Raw genomic sequence first — 16,048 nt, 5'->3', positions numbered from 1 at the left:
TAGGTCTATCAGGTTCAGATGCTATGCAGTTTCAGGAAGCAGGTTAAAGCCTGGCCATTTCACAAGGCTTTGTGGTTGAACTGATATTGGTTTTGCCGTTGATTTCTCTTGATCCATTTTTGGGTTTCTTAGTTTCCTTTTGCTTGGCAGCTTGTTTTTATCTTAACTATTTTCATTCATGCTGGCTTTTATTCAGCCGACTTGGGAAGCATGTAGAGTCCCCAGTTTTCCAATTTGACTTAATTTATTTACATTTATTCCAATGTAGTTAAAATGTGTTTTATCATTGTTTCCCCTCAATTACCACCCGTTGTGGTGGGACCCGAAAGGGCGGGTCCCCGTGGTTCACTGAGTGGTTGTCACAGACTCTCAAGACACAATTTCTCTCTCTATGTACCTATGACTCTGTGTACCTATGTACCTATGCGATACATTCCTTTCCCACCTACTTTTGAAGAGTGTGCTTCTGTGACTTTCCCGCCAGCAGCGCCTTCTGACAGCAGTTGCCAGAGCAACCCGAAGATGCTCTGGCCTCTAGTAACTCACAGAGCAGGCCCACTGAGACCAGCTCCTACAGCATCCTCCTAGAAGCAGCCCTCATTGGAGGATGGCGATCAGCAGTGGGAAACAAATAGGTGACAGCAGGAAAGAAATGTGGTAGATGCAACAGCGCGGTCATTCCACACACGCTCTCCCCCCTGCAAAAAAATAAAAATATCTTGCCATGCTGCTGCATGTGATCTGTTCACCCCTCAACTAAATGAATTCATGTAAAACAGGGCACCACTGAAGAGGATATGGAGACAGGGGAAACATAGCCAAATCAACCCTTTAGGTTTAGGAAGTATCTATTATATAGATTCAGATTGAAAACGAAAAACTTTCGCTAAACGCTTTTGTTAAATAGCCACTCCTGAAGAGAACTTTCAGCATATTATGCCCCTGCAGCCTGTAATCATGTAATATTTCTGTCATGTTGGAGTTGAAGTGTTCATCATTTTGTCAGCTCTGCCTGCAAAGCAGAGAATTACCTTCACAGGCTTCCTGAGATTTATGCTTTTAATTACCTCCTATCTGCTTCAATACCCTCCAAACTTAAGGAATCAATATAAATAGTCTTATTTAGGCGGGGGTGGGAGGGACATTTGACAAAAAAACAGATACACTTTTGGTGGATTTCCACTTGATGCTATTGATTCTCTCTACATTTTTAGTATCAACTAGATTTCTGGGTTTTTGTTTTAATCTGGCCCAGGGCTTCAGGAATGCTACATACTGTGAATACACATAAATTAATGATAAACAGTAGCTGGATATTTGCAAAAGTTATTGGTTGCCCCATATTCCTAATTTTGACTTTTAAATTTTGCTTTAGGGCACTTTAACTATAAAAAATAAATAAGACCATTGCCAACATAGTATCTTTTAAAATATTCTGATACGATTGGGACTCATTTTTGTGTGTTCTAGAACATCTCTTTAGAGTTTGATTTATAGTCCCCTTGCAATAAGTCATCTCTAGCACTGAGCTACCTTCTAATATTTGTTTCCTTTCTTCTCATCTCAGGTCTTCCAGGCCAGCATCTCAAAAGTGTTACTGAAGTAACCTGACTGCCCCAGTATCTTTTTCAAATCTTTACAATTATTTCCTTAGTAATGAAATTATTTGTGCTCTGAAAGACATAGGTCTTGTTTACATGGGTAATTACAGTATTGGCTTCCTAATCATCCCTTAATTTCCTTTTGGATTTCCTTTGGATAAAACGATTGCATGGAGAAATATAGAGTGTGAACTGGCACAGGTCTGGATATACACCCCCTGTGATTTCTCTGATCATGATGGCTCCAAACAGAAGTAGAGTGGTGTGTGTCTCCAAAATCTATATATGCATTCGAATTTGCATGGCTGATATTTCCCTTCCACCCACCCCCGCCAATAAAATCCCATCTTGATCATGGAAATAGCAGCAGGACTATATCCACGGAGTGCCCATTCTGTGAATGTATTCCTTGGATAAGATTTGATGGAGGGGACCTGGCATGTTTAATTCAGGAAGCCTATTCACCACCCAGGAAGGCTACATTGCTTAAATGTAAACTAATACTGTCCTATTGAAAGCCACTCAATCTGATTCACCCAGATCTGTTTCTGAGTGGATGTAAGCTCAGACACACAAGTGGATCCCTTTGTAGACTGGGTCTCCCAGAAACAAAATTATTATCTTTGCTGTGAAGCCTTTCGGACAACCCCCTTGTCCCAATACTTTATTATAATCCAGTTTGTGTATGTGTAACTGAAGTAACTGCACACTCTTCCTCTGTTTACCCCTACTCCCATTCCACCACTTGTCTTTTTTAAGATTATGAGTATTTTAAGTTTGGAAGCCCCTTGGGGCAGGGACCTCTCAAACCTGTTCTTTGTAAAGCACCATGTGCATCTGCATCATCATCATCATCATCATCATCATCATCATCATCATCATCATCATCATGTTCTTCTTCCTGGATTTGTCATGCAGCACCTGTGAGCACAAGTTCTGGTTCCTGGATCAGCCTTACATGTGCACTGCTAATAGATCACTGGCACTGTCAGCCTTGACTGCCCCAGTCATCTATTTGGGAGGGCAGAGACATTGAATCAAGGCCTCCTGTCCTCCTTCTCTAATGGGTGATTGGCATTTTCGATGCCAACAGCGCTGACCATCTCCTAGGTGGGTGTGTACTCAGAAATCTGCAGGCACATCCACAGCAGGAATTGTGGACTGGGGCGAGTTACATTTGCAGATGCCTGACATTATAGAGCAGTTTCAGGGACATTCTGCCTAAGACGGAACAGCTGCTGTAGAGGATAGCTGTCACATGGCAGATGGTAGTAAAGCTGTACACTCTTGAAATTGAGCTATTTGGGATTCTTTTCTCCTCCACTGTTATTATTTGACCCGCTCCATTGGTTAACACAGAAAAGCAAGAAGATAGAAATGAGGTTTTGATGTTGCTCCTGCTGTTTAGAAGAAGAAAAAACTTTAGAAATGTAGTCACAAAATATTAAATATATTCTCAGTACTTCAATGGTTTCCCTGTATCTAAGCAGACAACTGTTGCAATAATCACAGAATTGAATATGAGCAAAAGGTAAATGGTTCCTTTCTTTGTTTATCCCTTCCTACGTGTTACCACTTATTCCTTATATTTAATCCCTAGTCTCAATAAAACATCTTAATTTGGAACCTCAGTTGGATTGTATACTTTTGACAACCCAAGATCTTTCCTCTGAGTGCCAGACAGGGGTGTTGAACTCAGGGGTGTTGAAACCCGGCTCTCTGGGATTCCCATAAGGCCACACCCACTTTCCATAGGCCCTGCCTCCTTTCCCCCAACCATTTGGTGGCTTCCTGTATCTTGTGCAGTATTTCTCCCATTCGAAAAAGTTGAAACATCTCTCCTAGCTTAATTACCTGAAGGAAGAGCTTGTAGCTAAAACTTGCTGGTATTTCTGGCCTGTTCCCTTACGCCTTCAGCCCTGCCCACCACTGGAGTGCCCCAAGAACTTCTCTGAAATTGAATTCAGCTCTTGGGCTGAAAGTGGTTCAACACCATCGGCTTTAACCAAGAGAAGGGGAGGGGGAAAAAGGCATGTCATTGCTCAGCAGGGACTATGTTAGCTGGTAGTTGCTCCCTCAGAAATGGGAAGTTAACCTGCAAGTCTTAAAGTTCCTCTCTTTCAGGATGCAGTGTGAATTGGAAAGTGGTGTCACAGCCTGGCCTGGCAGCTGGGCATCTCCACATCAGCTCTGTGGTGCTGGGAGGGCAATGGAGTAGGGAGAGAAAAGCAGGAGGGGGGCTGTAGGCTGTGAAGCTAAGTGAGGAAACACCTGAAGCAGATGGACAATGGCTGCCACCTTTTCAGGGGAAAGGTTCTTTGTGCCTCTAACTGTAGAGCTGACCTGAGGTATTGTTTTCACCAAACACACCCACCCACACACCCAACCTTTTGGCAATATTTGGGGGACATGCAAACAGGGGTGGAGCAATTGCTAGTAGCAACAAGTTTACTATATGCAGGGACGGTGTTGTTTTTATGTGGGTGTGGGTATGTTGTAACAATCCATTATAGGCTCCCTAACCCTAACCCCAGTTTTACTTTTTAAAATTTTACTGTAACTGCTTTTATATCATTGTATTCACAGTGCTATTCTACTTTTCTGGTCTTGCGACCATAATAAACTACTACTTTATAGGTGCCCCCACCTACAATCTACAGTACCACAACCAAGCACAATCAAGCTTTTTCACCTCACTGGGCCTGTTCAGAAGACACCTTAAATCCAGCTGGTAAAGGCTTTTTGGTTATGCAGCAGGGTTTTAGGTGTTTTGTGCAATGCGTTTTGCTAAATCCTGCTTACTCACTAACCACAGTCAGTCTGAAGCAGGGTTAGTGGTTCTAACCATGGCTTAAAGTGTTGTGTGCAACAGCACAGCTTGTGGTTAGTGCTAACCACACAGAACCACGGTTTTGCTAATCACAGTCCCTGAAGTGTTGTCTGAACTGAGAATAGGCCTGTATTTTGCCAGTACACCAGGGTGCTTACATGTTTACATGTGATCTTTTCCATTACACACAACCTCCTTGACAGAGGATAGACTGGTATCATTAATTCAGACTACTATATTTTAGACTCTAAAACTGTGGCCTGACAGCATCATAAAAACTAGCAAGCTCGGGTACCTGGTGCTCCTACCCACTGTGGTTTTAGAACTGCGTATCTGTGATAATACAAAGAACCAATATCTGAAGATGGAAATGGATCTCTCTGTGCTTGTTTCTCCAAGATCTAAAGACTTGATTAAAGAGTAACTGACACCAACTCCATTAAATCAATTGTAAGGGATGCACTTTTGTTTATTGTAGTTGTACAAGAAAGGATGTAAATATTTACTTTTTTTAAAAAACAGCATACTAAAATATGGTATGCTTAACATAGAAAACTTATGCAGCATCAAGGAATATTTATGTCAAAACATCAGTAACCAGCATGGACTGCATTTAAAAAAGAAAAAAGAAAGAAACACAACAGGCTCTAAAAATTCAACGTTCATGTGTGCAGGGGCTCCAAGTTTCATTCCTGAAACCTCCACAAATTTAGAGTGTTTCTGTTCTTAGCATTTTTGTTCTGCAAGACCTCATTTTTTGATGTGTGTGGTTGAAAGAAATGCATGTGAAAACAAGAGAAATTAGGACAATTCAGTTTGTTTTGTCTCAGTGGCCTCATTCAGAAGACACCTTAACCCACAGCTTTAACCATGGTGGTTAAGCCAGAAAGCTTTATTCATCATGGTTAAAGCCATGGTTGAAGGTGTCTTCTGAACGGGGCCAACGTGTTTTCAGATCTTTTAATAAATCAATTTCTCATTCTGTAAAGATGCAATCCTATGCATGTTGAGGCGGGGCGTGCAGACCTTGGTAGAGAAACCTGCTCACAAGCGCTCCAAGAAACAGAAGAAGAAGAGAGGAACACCGGGTGAATTAAGAGCTCTTTTGGAATGGTGAGCTACAGGCGAGTGATTCCCTTCTTGCTGTTCTTTGAGGGTTCCATTAATCTGCACTAATATGAGAGTAGTTAGGTATGTTCCACTCAAAAAGGGGTCATGGCCAGACATTTCGGTGATGTGAGAGAGGAAAACTTGTGAATCTGGTCAGGCGGCTTTGAACGTCATAACAAAGGCAGGGTCATTAGACAAGAGTCCATATGTTACACTGCAATATGCCAGATTTGTAGAAACTATACACAATTTAAGTTATTAGTAGAATGTGAGGAAACTCCCTTGGTAAGAAGTTGTGTACATTGGAGAATGCACAAAGCACTTTATCAAGGTGCAATATAGTAGTAGCCCAGAAGAGGGAGTCTGACCTCAAAGGTGAAAAGGAGAGCGTAAAAGAAGAGGCAAATTTATTGTAATATAACTACTACTAAAAATATACAGAGCTCTTCAGTTTTTCCAGACATTTTACATGTATTACCATGTTGTAATCCTTACAACTACCCTGTAAGAAGATAGGTCATTATTATTATCCCTACATTACAGGTGAAGGACTGAGCTTCAGCCAGAACAACTTGCTTGAGGCCCCATGAATTCAGGGAAGAGGCAAGAGTTAAATGATGACCGTCCTGGCTCATACAAAGTGTAAACATACAATGCAGGTGATGTCTAGACTGGGTGGATAGTCTTTTATTGGCAAGGAAGGGAGTAAAATACATACATATGTGAAGAAGCAATAATCAAGGAAGTTATTTTTTCTGTCTCTTTCAAAAGCCAAAAGGAAACTAAATTCAAGTTAAAGGTGGGTATAATGATATGCTAATGAGAAACTACTAATGGGGTGGGGGGACTCTAAGGCACAATGACATGGAAAACAGGAATTATAGGAAGCAAAGAGCTATGCTGGCTATAAAAAAATGCCAGCATCTATGGTACTGTAATACCTCTATTAGGCCAACCAAAAAGTCACCAAAATGTGTTTAGCTTTTGAGGTTTTCAGATCTCTTTACCAGGCAAGATGTTACCATAAATCAAAGAGGGAGGAATAGGGAAAGGGGGGGAAAACCTGGCTTGATGGTGAAGACGTGGTGTCTGCATGACCAGAGTCTCAAGATGAAGGTCTGCAGGGGAACTATAGCTTGGGTTAGTTCTCCGCTAACGCTAACTTTGTTCTGAAAGTTGGCATTGAGCGGGAAAGCTATTGAGTAACCTCAGAGAATATGAAGTTGTCAAACTTGTTAAGCCACATCTTTGCACATTTCCTTCAAGCTGAATTGCTGAGCCAACCCTGGGCGGATCCAAAGCAAGTCGTTGAGAGGAAGGCTATGTGTAATTTCTGAATAAGTAGAATGGAGAACTCAGAACGTGAAAGGAACGTCACAGCTGTTCTCTCCAAAAATGTGTCGTTTTAAGAAGCCAGTGTGGGTAAACAGGGCCACCATAGCCAAGGGTAGGTGTGGTGGGACACCTGCTGGAGACCGACAACCCAGCAAGGGCTCACTGACAAGAGTCCCCTGGAGTTGCTCCTCCTTTTCACCATTGCAATCTGCTTGTTCCCTTCCCTCGTGTTCTGGCCCAGACCATGGTGGAGGTGAGACGAAGGAACACAAGATGCTACTGCTTATTTGCTCATGGGCTCTCTGGCCATGGCTAGACCAGGCCTATATCCTATCCTGGGATTGTCCCGGGATCATCCCTGTGCATCCAAATGACACACAGGAGATCCAGGGAGCAGGCAGGGAAGACCCCTTCATTTGCCTGGGATAATCCTTAGATCTAGCTAAGGCCTCTGTCTGTCAAACCAGTGGTAGCAATAGTGAGAAAGAGCATAAGGAGCAATAGCAGCTGGTGACAATGGCGGTGAGAAGGTAGGCTCACTGAGGAAAGGCTCCCATCAAGGGTGTCTTGCTCAAGGACCCTCAAAAGCTTGGAGTCAGCACTGTGGGTAAGTAGCTAGACAGGTGGGCTCAGGCATGGCCATGTTCAATTTCATGCTTAGTTTTGAAACTCAAGAGCGGGGGCGGCTTGGGAAGTAACTATCCCTTAGCTCAACCTACCTCACAGGGTTGTTGTAAGGCTAAATACTACTCAGAGCAAATGGGAGAAAGCAGGGGGGACGACGACAAAGGCAACAAATTCATATATGGAGCAAATGTTTTAATTAGGCCTGGGTGCAAGTCCCCTCCCCACTTTCACTGCACCTTTGTCCTCCAGCAAAGGTGTAGGGAGAATTTCTACAATACTTTTGGGTGCAAGGGATGCTTACAATTTTACGGGGTGGCCAGGTGGTCTTTCCTATTTAAATGTAAAAGAAGGGCCAGCCACTCAGCAGTACCTGCAGACTGCTTTTGCAATATTTTAAGAACGGCACTGGGAATGTTGCTACGTGATGTTGTAGTGTGGTTCCTTGCAATAGGGAAAGTTGTACAGGGGAAAAGATGGCTTTCTGGACAGTGTTATTGGGAACCACGTTACACCAACACATAGTGACCAGTGGTGAAGTGGAGGTAGGGCTTGCAGAAATGGAGTGCAGTGACATTTTGGTTAGCAGGGACGCTGATGTCATCTGCCACCCCCACGCCACCTTCAGATTCCCCATTCTCTCTGCAATCCTCATATTGCTGGGGAGGGGAATGGATTTTCTCAGCAACAATATATAGTTGTGAGCTATCCCTATTGTAATGCTACATACTTTGGGGTGGGTGGGTGGATTGAATCCGCAATTAAGACCCATTAGCTCTACAAAGGGCATGCTCCTAGCAGATGGAAACGACTAGAACTGGTTTGTTGATATGGATCAATGCAGCTGCCTCCATTTTTGGACTTCTCTTGGAAGCGTGGTTATGACAATTGTCACGATGAGCCCCTGCCTGCACTTCAAAATTCCACAGTACTGATAGTGATGGTCCCAGCATCATTCCTAAGCAAGGAGCGGCGGCTTGCCTTTCTTTAACATTAAAAATAAACATGGGAAGTCCTCCTAGCCACTTCGTGAAATTGTAAGCACCTCCTGGATCCTAAGTTCTGCCCCTCCCCACCATTCCAATGTCCGCTTCCCTCTCCTAATCCATGAGTGGTGTTCCGCCCTCTCGAGGACCCCACTTGCAGACAGAGAAATTCTTCATAGTTGGACATTCAGATCAGCCCTAGTTTCAAAAAGTCACATACTTGCTCTTTATGTTGTATTTCACATCTATGCTAATGACAGTGAAGCAACATTAACAGCAATCTGCAGTAATATGCATAATAATGTTTTAAATGTGTTACACAAGGTAATTAGTTGTCTTGAGGTTAACTACTGAAGGAAAATGTTAATCAGATGGAAACCTATAATATGCATTCATTTATGCTCTTTTTTAAAAAGAGGACATGTTGAGTAGGACGGATTGCTTGATCTGAATTGATTCATGTAGAGCCTTTACAGAAACTATCAAAACTGAAATATCCCGGGGGGGGGGGGGGGAGGAGGCGATTTATTATTTGGTAAAACACTTTGAGGCTGTAATTCTATACAAACTTTTCTGGGTGTAAGGCGCACTGAACACATTGGGATTTACTTCTGGGTAAACATGGATAGGACTGCACTGCACAGTTTATGTTTAGATGATCATCTGGGTCAGGGGTCCCTGATGAGTCTGTGTTGTACCAGCAAAGCTCTGCACTCCTGACACTGTTGTTGTTATCATCATCATCATCATCATCATCATCATCATCATCATCATCATCATCGAATAAAAAACTGGAAAGCGTTAAGAGTGCCAGATTCTCCTTCCTGTTTCTAAACCTGCAACTGGTCAGTTGTTCAGGGGGCAGGAAGAGAAATCAAAGCAAAGAGGGTAGAGGCTAGAGAAAGAGCAAGGCTAAAGGGAGATAAAGAACAAGGCTAGGGATAATGAACAAGGCTAGGGATGGGGAAAGGAGAGAGAGATAGCAAGGAAAGGGATTGGGGGGACAGAAACAGCCAGGCTCGAGGCTGGGAGTACAGGGAGAGCAGGAGAGCACAGAAAGGTCTGTGTGGACAGAAGGTTGGGCAGGTCAGGAAGCAACACTTCCCATTTCCCCCTCCCTCCCAGCCTCTACCTTTACTATTACTCTCCCCCTACCACCACTTGACTAGCCAGATCTCCACGACAGGTATTATATGACTAGCCACATCCTCCATGGGAGCCATTTTGTGGAGGTTCCCACTGCAGTTTCTCAAATTCCTAAATGTGCCCATAGGCCCAAAGAGGTTGGGGGCCCCTAATCTCAATTATCATTGAAGATGAAAGAAAACAGGGAGAGATATTTGTTGAAAAGGAATGGTAATTTTTGTTTTAAGACTGAAAAGATTAATTAAGATTGATTTAAGAGTTAAAAGGTCAATCCTGTACATTAAGAACAGGTTTGGGTCATATTAAGCTCAAGTCTGTATTTTTAAATAGCCTATTAATATACCAAAGCTATTAGAGCAGCATCTCTACATTAAGGGAAACCCCTACAACCTTACTAGGCTTTCTTCTTCTGAGGGTCTTTCCGCATTTACCATGGTCTTCTTTAGATGGTGACCAACAGCGAGCACATGATTTGTAATTGAAAACTTCCCTTCTGGGCAATGCTCCATAAAGTTCAATGAAACAGTGCCATCTATAAGGCTGTATTATAGCATAGCACTGATTTTACATGCTGGGGATATCCCACGATAATCTGAAATAGTGCATTATCTCTGTTGTTTTTTAAAGCAAGATTACCGGAGGAAGGCACGCAAGATGTCGGGGAGGTTCATGGTGTCATGTAAAGGACTTGCAAACTTCTGTGAGTGGCCAATCATGAATGTGCAATAAATGACTCATGCAAAGATGCTCTAGTACATCAACACATACCTGCATCCGTTCTTATTCAGAATAAGTGTCCTATATACTCATTTGTATGCTTGTATCCTTGTTAACCAAAACATCACTATTCACACACAAGAGGGAGATAGCAGTCTTGGGGCAATCCCAAGTTTTGCAGAAGTACAAACAGATCTTTAGCCTAAGCTGTGTGTGTGTGAGTGCAACCCCAAAACAGCATAATGAGGACTAAGCATGCTTATTGGGCCATGGAATACCATCTAACTATGGTGGTGTGGCGGTGGGGAGAACTGGGAGGGAGAATGGAATGGAGTATCCTGAAAAAAGCTGTGGCTGGCTGGCTGGCACAATGAACAGAGCACTCCATGCTGCAACACTTTGCTGCAGGTTCCACTAGTATGTAGCTTACTTTCTTTTCTAAATATTTAGAAAAGGATGTTGACTGATAAAGGCGGGAGCCATATGGTGGGGTGTTAGGGACTGGCCTCCTCCCTGGTATTGTCCTTAAATGTTCAGCTTCCATTTAAAAAATAAGGCAATTTTCTAACCCTTTTTACTTGTGAAGATCAGCATGTGGTTAGACTATTACCCATTTAAATATTAGAACCAAATTTAAACGTGGTTAGAGTATTACCCAAAAAGTAAATCTGCTCCCACCTTCTAGCGTTCTGCCCAATGTATGCAAAAGCACTGGGAAAACTGACAAGCTCATATTTTAAATTGTATAAATTTAAATTTATTTTATTGTATTAATATTAAGGAAAGCTGTGCACAGACCCCCCCCAACCCACTTCAGAGGCTAATTCAGAGGTTCTGAATTGGCCCAAATCCACCTCAGCTCGATTCGGGCCCAATCCAATCTGCTTCGGATCCTGATCCAAATTGAGATCCGCACATCTGAATTATATGGACATCCACCAGGCTGGACAGATGGCCGGGCAACCGGCTTTCTCAGGCATTCGTTAAGCAGCTGCCCCTGCTCATGCCCCCCAGACAGGCCCACTGAAATGCGTGAGTCCGCTGCTCCTTAGCCAGACCCATTGCGAGTCCCCACAGCCAACCACGCCTCTTCAAGGGAGTCATCATTTTCTTTTAAAATAGCAACGCGTCTATTTCCATAAAAGAAATCCTGCACAAATGGAAGCCAGAAACCAGCCATTTACACAACATTACCACCGTAAATTACATGTCGAGGGCACAAGTGAGGGCAGCTGCTCAGTGGGCATCCACCTGTGTGTCCAGGCTGCCTGGGCTTCTGCATTTTCTGGATCATTCCAAAGCGATCTGAAGTGCTTCAGATCGATCCTACCCACTTCGGATTGATCCAGACCGATTCAGTCTGAATTTTTCCACTTCAGCTTGGAATTTGGATTCAGTTCTGAAGCAGTGCACAGCCCTAATATTCAGTGCAATAAAATAACATTTACCTTTCTTATTTATTTGGGAGTAAACCCAAGTGAACTCAATGGAACTTACTTCTGAGTAGAAATGTATAGGATTGCACTGTAAGCATAATGGTCTACCTGTATTCATGTTCAACCTGCTCTGCAATGATTTCCTACCTCTTTCATCTGCTTATAGCTGACTGAAACAGAAGGGGAAGTGTATACAATATTAGTCAATTCAAGTTATTAAATATGAAAGATTAACGTGTTAGTGCCAAAGCAGTCCATTAAATCTAACATCTAGCAGATACTGCCTCTAGCTGAATAAACATAAAAGTCCACTCTAGAGTGGTCAAGATTTTCCTGATTTTGAATGCACTTCAAAATGTATTTTGACCACATGGATGCAGCAATACAAAAGCAGAGAATGCAGATACTCACGTCAGAGTTAAAGCGAAGTTGACAGACATTACAAGAAATGACTTGTTTCTTCTTTGGGGGGAGCGACACGCCAAATGTGTGGTTTATGACTGCTTTTTGCACCGGATCCATCTGGGGAGCAAATGACAAAATATTCAAGTTACAAGGACTACATAGAGAGAAGAGAGAAAAGCTGAAAATAAGATTCGTTTCTGGAAAACTTTGCTCTTTGTTTTAAAGAGGAGTAAACAGTTTTCCAACTATAACAATAAAATGAAGATAAGAAGTTTGTCAAAAACCAGATATTAGAAAATAGCAAATCTTTCCAACCCCCTTTTAATCACTGAGAGGACTACTGTGTCCTGTCAACACCCCACTAACACATTAATGCGAGAAGGAGACACTTAAGAGAGCCCAAACCTCCACCCTTAACTAGGGTGACCATATGGAAAGGAGGACAGGACTCCTTTACCTTCAACAGTTGCATTGAAAAAGGAATTTCAGCAGGTGTCATTTGTATGCAAGCAGAACTTGTTGAAATTCCCTCTTCATCACAACAGTTAAAGCTGCAGGAGTGACCAGATTCAGAAGAGGGCAGGGCTCCTGCAGCTTTAACTGTTGTGATGAAGAGGGAATTTCAACAGGTGCTGCATGCATACAAATGAGACCTTCTGAAATTCCCTTTTCTATGCAACTGTTAAAGATACAGGAGCCCTGTCCTCCTTTCCATACGGTCACCCTACCCTTAACACCAAACTGCTAAATAACAAACCTGAATCTCACAACCAGTACTCTCCCCCATCCACATCACCCATTTTCTTTGCACTCTTGAAAGAAAGAACTAAAAGCACCTTTAAGAAGGAAGAAAGAAGAGGAATGTGAATGCTTGATACACGTAAGATTTACTTATGGAACGTATTTAGCAGGAATTTGTTGCAAAACCGGTCTTGCTAAACAGACCCAGGTGTGTGAAATGAAAGACAAGCACTCTTGGGCAAAAGACTGGATGAAGTTAAGCTCCAAAATCCTTATGAAGGTAATGGCCATTATTAGGCAAACTACTCAAAAGACACCAAGCAGTGTGTGTGCAAGACACTTTCAAGTCCTACAGAACTTTTCTTCAGGAAGACTGTAAGCACAGTGGAAAGGAAAGGGAAGAAAACGAAAAAGCGGCATGTGGTCTGTATCTAATCACAGTTTTCAGATGGACTGTGGGGAATGGCTGCAGACATTTAAATTAGGCTCTTCCAAGTGCTGTGATGGTTTCAGGGTGCACCTAGGACTTTCCATAACCATACTTCTTTATTGCGATCCATAGATCCGTGAAAAAACAAGAATCAAACATGAAACATCATACAGTTAGGACTTTCCATAAGAGTGCTGGGATGAAGAAACAAACCAACAATAGCTGTTATCCCATTTTTTAAAAAATAAAATAAAATAAATAAATAAAACCCAGCTGTTACTTGGAATTGTCTTCACCTATAGGTCCCTTTGTAGGTAGAAAGCAGAAGTAGAGAGATTAGATACGTTTTAGATTAACAAACCTGGATATGCATTTATTGATTCATTTATTTTTACCTAGATCACCATTTAAAATTCACTAGAAGTGAAATTCTATCAGAAATACTTGCAATGGCAGCATCTAGACGCATCTAAGAAGCTTACACAAGCAGGCAATGAAGACAATAGTCCACTTCAGTCATTTGTCATCAGCTTCTGTTATTCATAGCCATACTGCCTCTTAATATGAAGTTCCCTGTCATTATCATGGCTAATTACTATTAATAGACATGCAATGATATTGTGAATGAACTGTGTGTTGGTTCACATAGACTGTCGGCTCCGCCCCAGTAGCATGACCACTAAACAAACCAGGAATGTTGTATTATTTACGTGAACTGGGGATCCTGGCTTGTTGCTCCCAAACAAGTCAGGATTCATAAATCAAGAGTAAATCCTCGTTTGTGACGCTGGCTTGTAAAGGGAGCAGCAAAATAGATGGGACTGGACTTCCTACACTAGTAAGCACCTTATTCATGATAGGGCAGGATTCTTGACTTAGCATTTCATGCAAACATAGCCATATCCTCTTTAAATTCAGCTAATCCTTTAAACACCCATCTAAGCTATGTTCCTTGTTTGGTGATGCTGAATTCCTTAAATTAACTGGGTTTGGTGTGAAATAGTTCTGTTTTGTCTGTCCTGAATTTTCTGCCAATCAGTTTCACTGGGTGATCCTGAATTCCATTTTATGAAAGAAAGAAAGAAAGAAAGAAAGAAAGAAAGAAAGAAAGAAAGAAAGAAAGATCCCTTTCTACTCACTGCCTCTATACAATGCATAATTTAATAAGACTTTACCATTCTTCAGAGTGGATCCAGGCTACCTGTGAATAGAACTCTCCTGATGAAACACCCTGTTGGAGGAAGGGAAGATTATTTCTGCCCATTCCTCCTTACACCTGTGCCCCCTGCCTCCCCTTGTGGTGGAGGGGTGGGGACCCCCCTAAAACAGCATGGGGAGTATCACGGGGGCTGCAGTAGAAGGAGACATCAACGTGCTCCTTCTTCCAGTGGGAGCATCCTCTTTGGCCCTTTTTGTGAATGGAAGATGCCTGAGTCAGGATCCAACCAAACACTATTTTTTCCTAAACTAAAAAAATGCCAAATGTTTTAATCTTTCCTTGGATTGTACATTCTCCATCCTTTATCCTAGAGGAAATAGAGCCGCTTCCTGGTTTCTCTCTCACACAAAATTAATTAGGAAAGACATCCTTGGTGAATGTGCTTCTTTTAAAGCAGGTTTCTTTCTTACTAGTAGGAAAAATTGACTTGTATTCCCCAGGGTCTTCTATTAAAGAATCAACAAGTGATGCAATTCTACACACTATTCAAATAATGACTTTTAAAAAACTTACTCTGTACAAGTGAAAGATGTAATTGTCATAGTACTGGTGCTCAGGTGTGATAAAATGTATAAATATTTGAATCTCAAGCAAATGCTTAAAAATACTTAAACCCATAGTCAGTGAAATGTTTCTTGGAATCATAAGTATTAAAAAAACCTCATTCTTTTCATAGAAATAAACGAATAGCCACTGAAGCTTTCTCGATACCAGATTTACCTGCCAGAGGACATACAGGAAGAGGAGTGTTTTGTTTTACAACACAGAAAAAGGCTCAGAAATAATGTATTATCGCAAGCATGATTACAACTGCATTTCCTGAGTTTATTGATTCCAATGGGGCAGTTAAGTACGAGTCCAACTTATGGAACTTATTTTTTTCTTAGCATAGTATTTTTTATAGCATTTAATTTTCTTAACAACATAGTAATACAGTATTATCACCCCCATATTAGAGATTGAAGGTCTGAAACTGAGAGAAAATAGTTTGCCTAAGGCTTCCTAGTGACTTTGTGGGTGGCATGCGACCTGAATCCGAAGGGATTGTGCTCTATTTATCCTATATTTATCCATAGCCCTGGCAGGCACCTCCCATTCCTAGCCTGTCTCTCTTGGCCCATCTAGCTGGCCTACCTCTCACTGGGTAGGTAAGGGAATGGAGAGGCTTGGGGAACAATCCTTCTCCTTCCGCTCCCATTGCTATGCTCCCACTTTTCCTTTCCACTTATCTTCCCTGGTCAGAAGAGTACGTCTGCAGAACTTACCATGGTAGTTGCGGGGTGGGGGGAGGGGGCAGGTATGTTCCTCTTTCATGAGGCTGTGAATCCATCTGGGTTTTAGGGTGAACCAGTCAGAACTCTAGAGGTGCTCTCCAAAGTGCTGAACCTTACTCCCAGAATGGAAGAGTTCTGATTGAAACTCAGAGTGGATTCACCGCCCCACTGAATCCACCACCCTACTTCAGTCA

At 42.2% G+C, this 16,048-nt stretch overlaps 1 protein-coding gene across 4 annotated transcripts in view; it reads right to left on the bottom strand.

The window, feature by feature from the left end:
* Positions 1-16,048, bottom strand: part of ZNF385B (zinc finger protein 385B) — a 212,454-nt gene that overhangs the window by 36,512 nt on the left and 159,894 nt on the right. For all 4 annotated transcript variants that reach the window (XM_063116303.1, XM_063116304.1, XM_063116306.1 and 1 more), the window contains one exon: positions 12,197-12,307. In XM_063116303.1, the coding sequence (XP_062972373.1) occupies positions 12,197-12,307 (111 nt within the window). The remainder of the gene's footprint in view (positions 1-12,196; positions 12,308-16,048) is intronic.

The sequence above is a fragment of the Elgaria multicarinata genome, chromosome 2 (genome assembly GCF_023053635.1).
Source record: "Elgaria multicarinata webbii isolate HBS135686 ecotype San Diego chromosome 2, rElgMul1.1.pri, whole genome shotgun sequence".
Lineage (NCBI taxonomy): Eukaryota > Metazoa > Chordata > Lepidosauria > Squamata > Anguidae > Elgaria > Elgaria multicarinata.
Note: the sequence above shows the minus strand (reverse complement) of the source record. Positions and strands in the feature narration are given on the sequence as shown.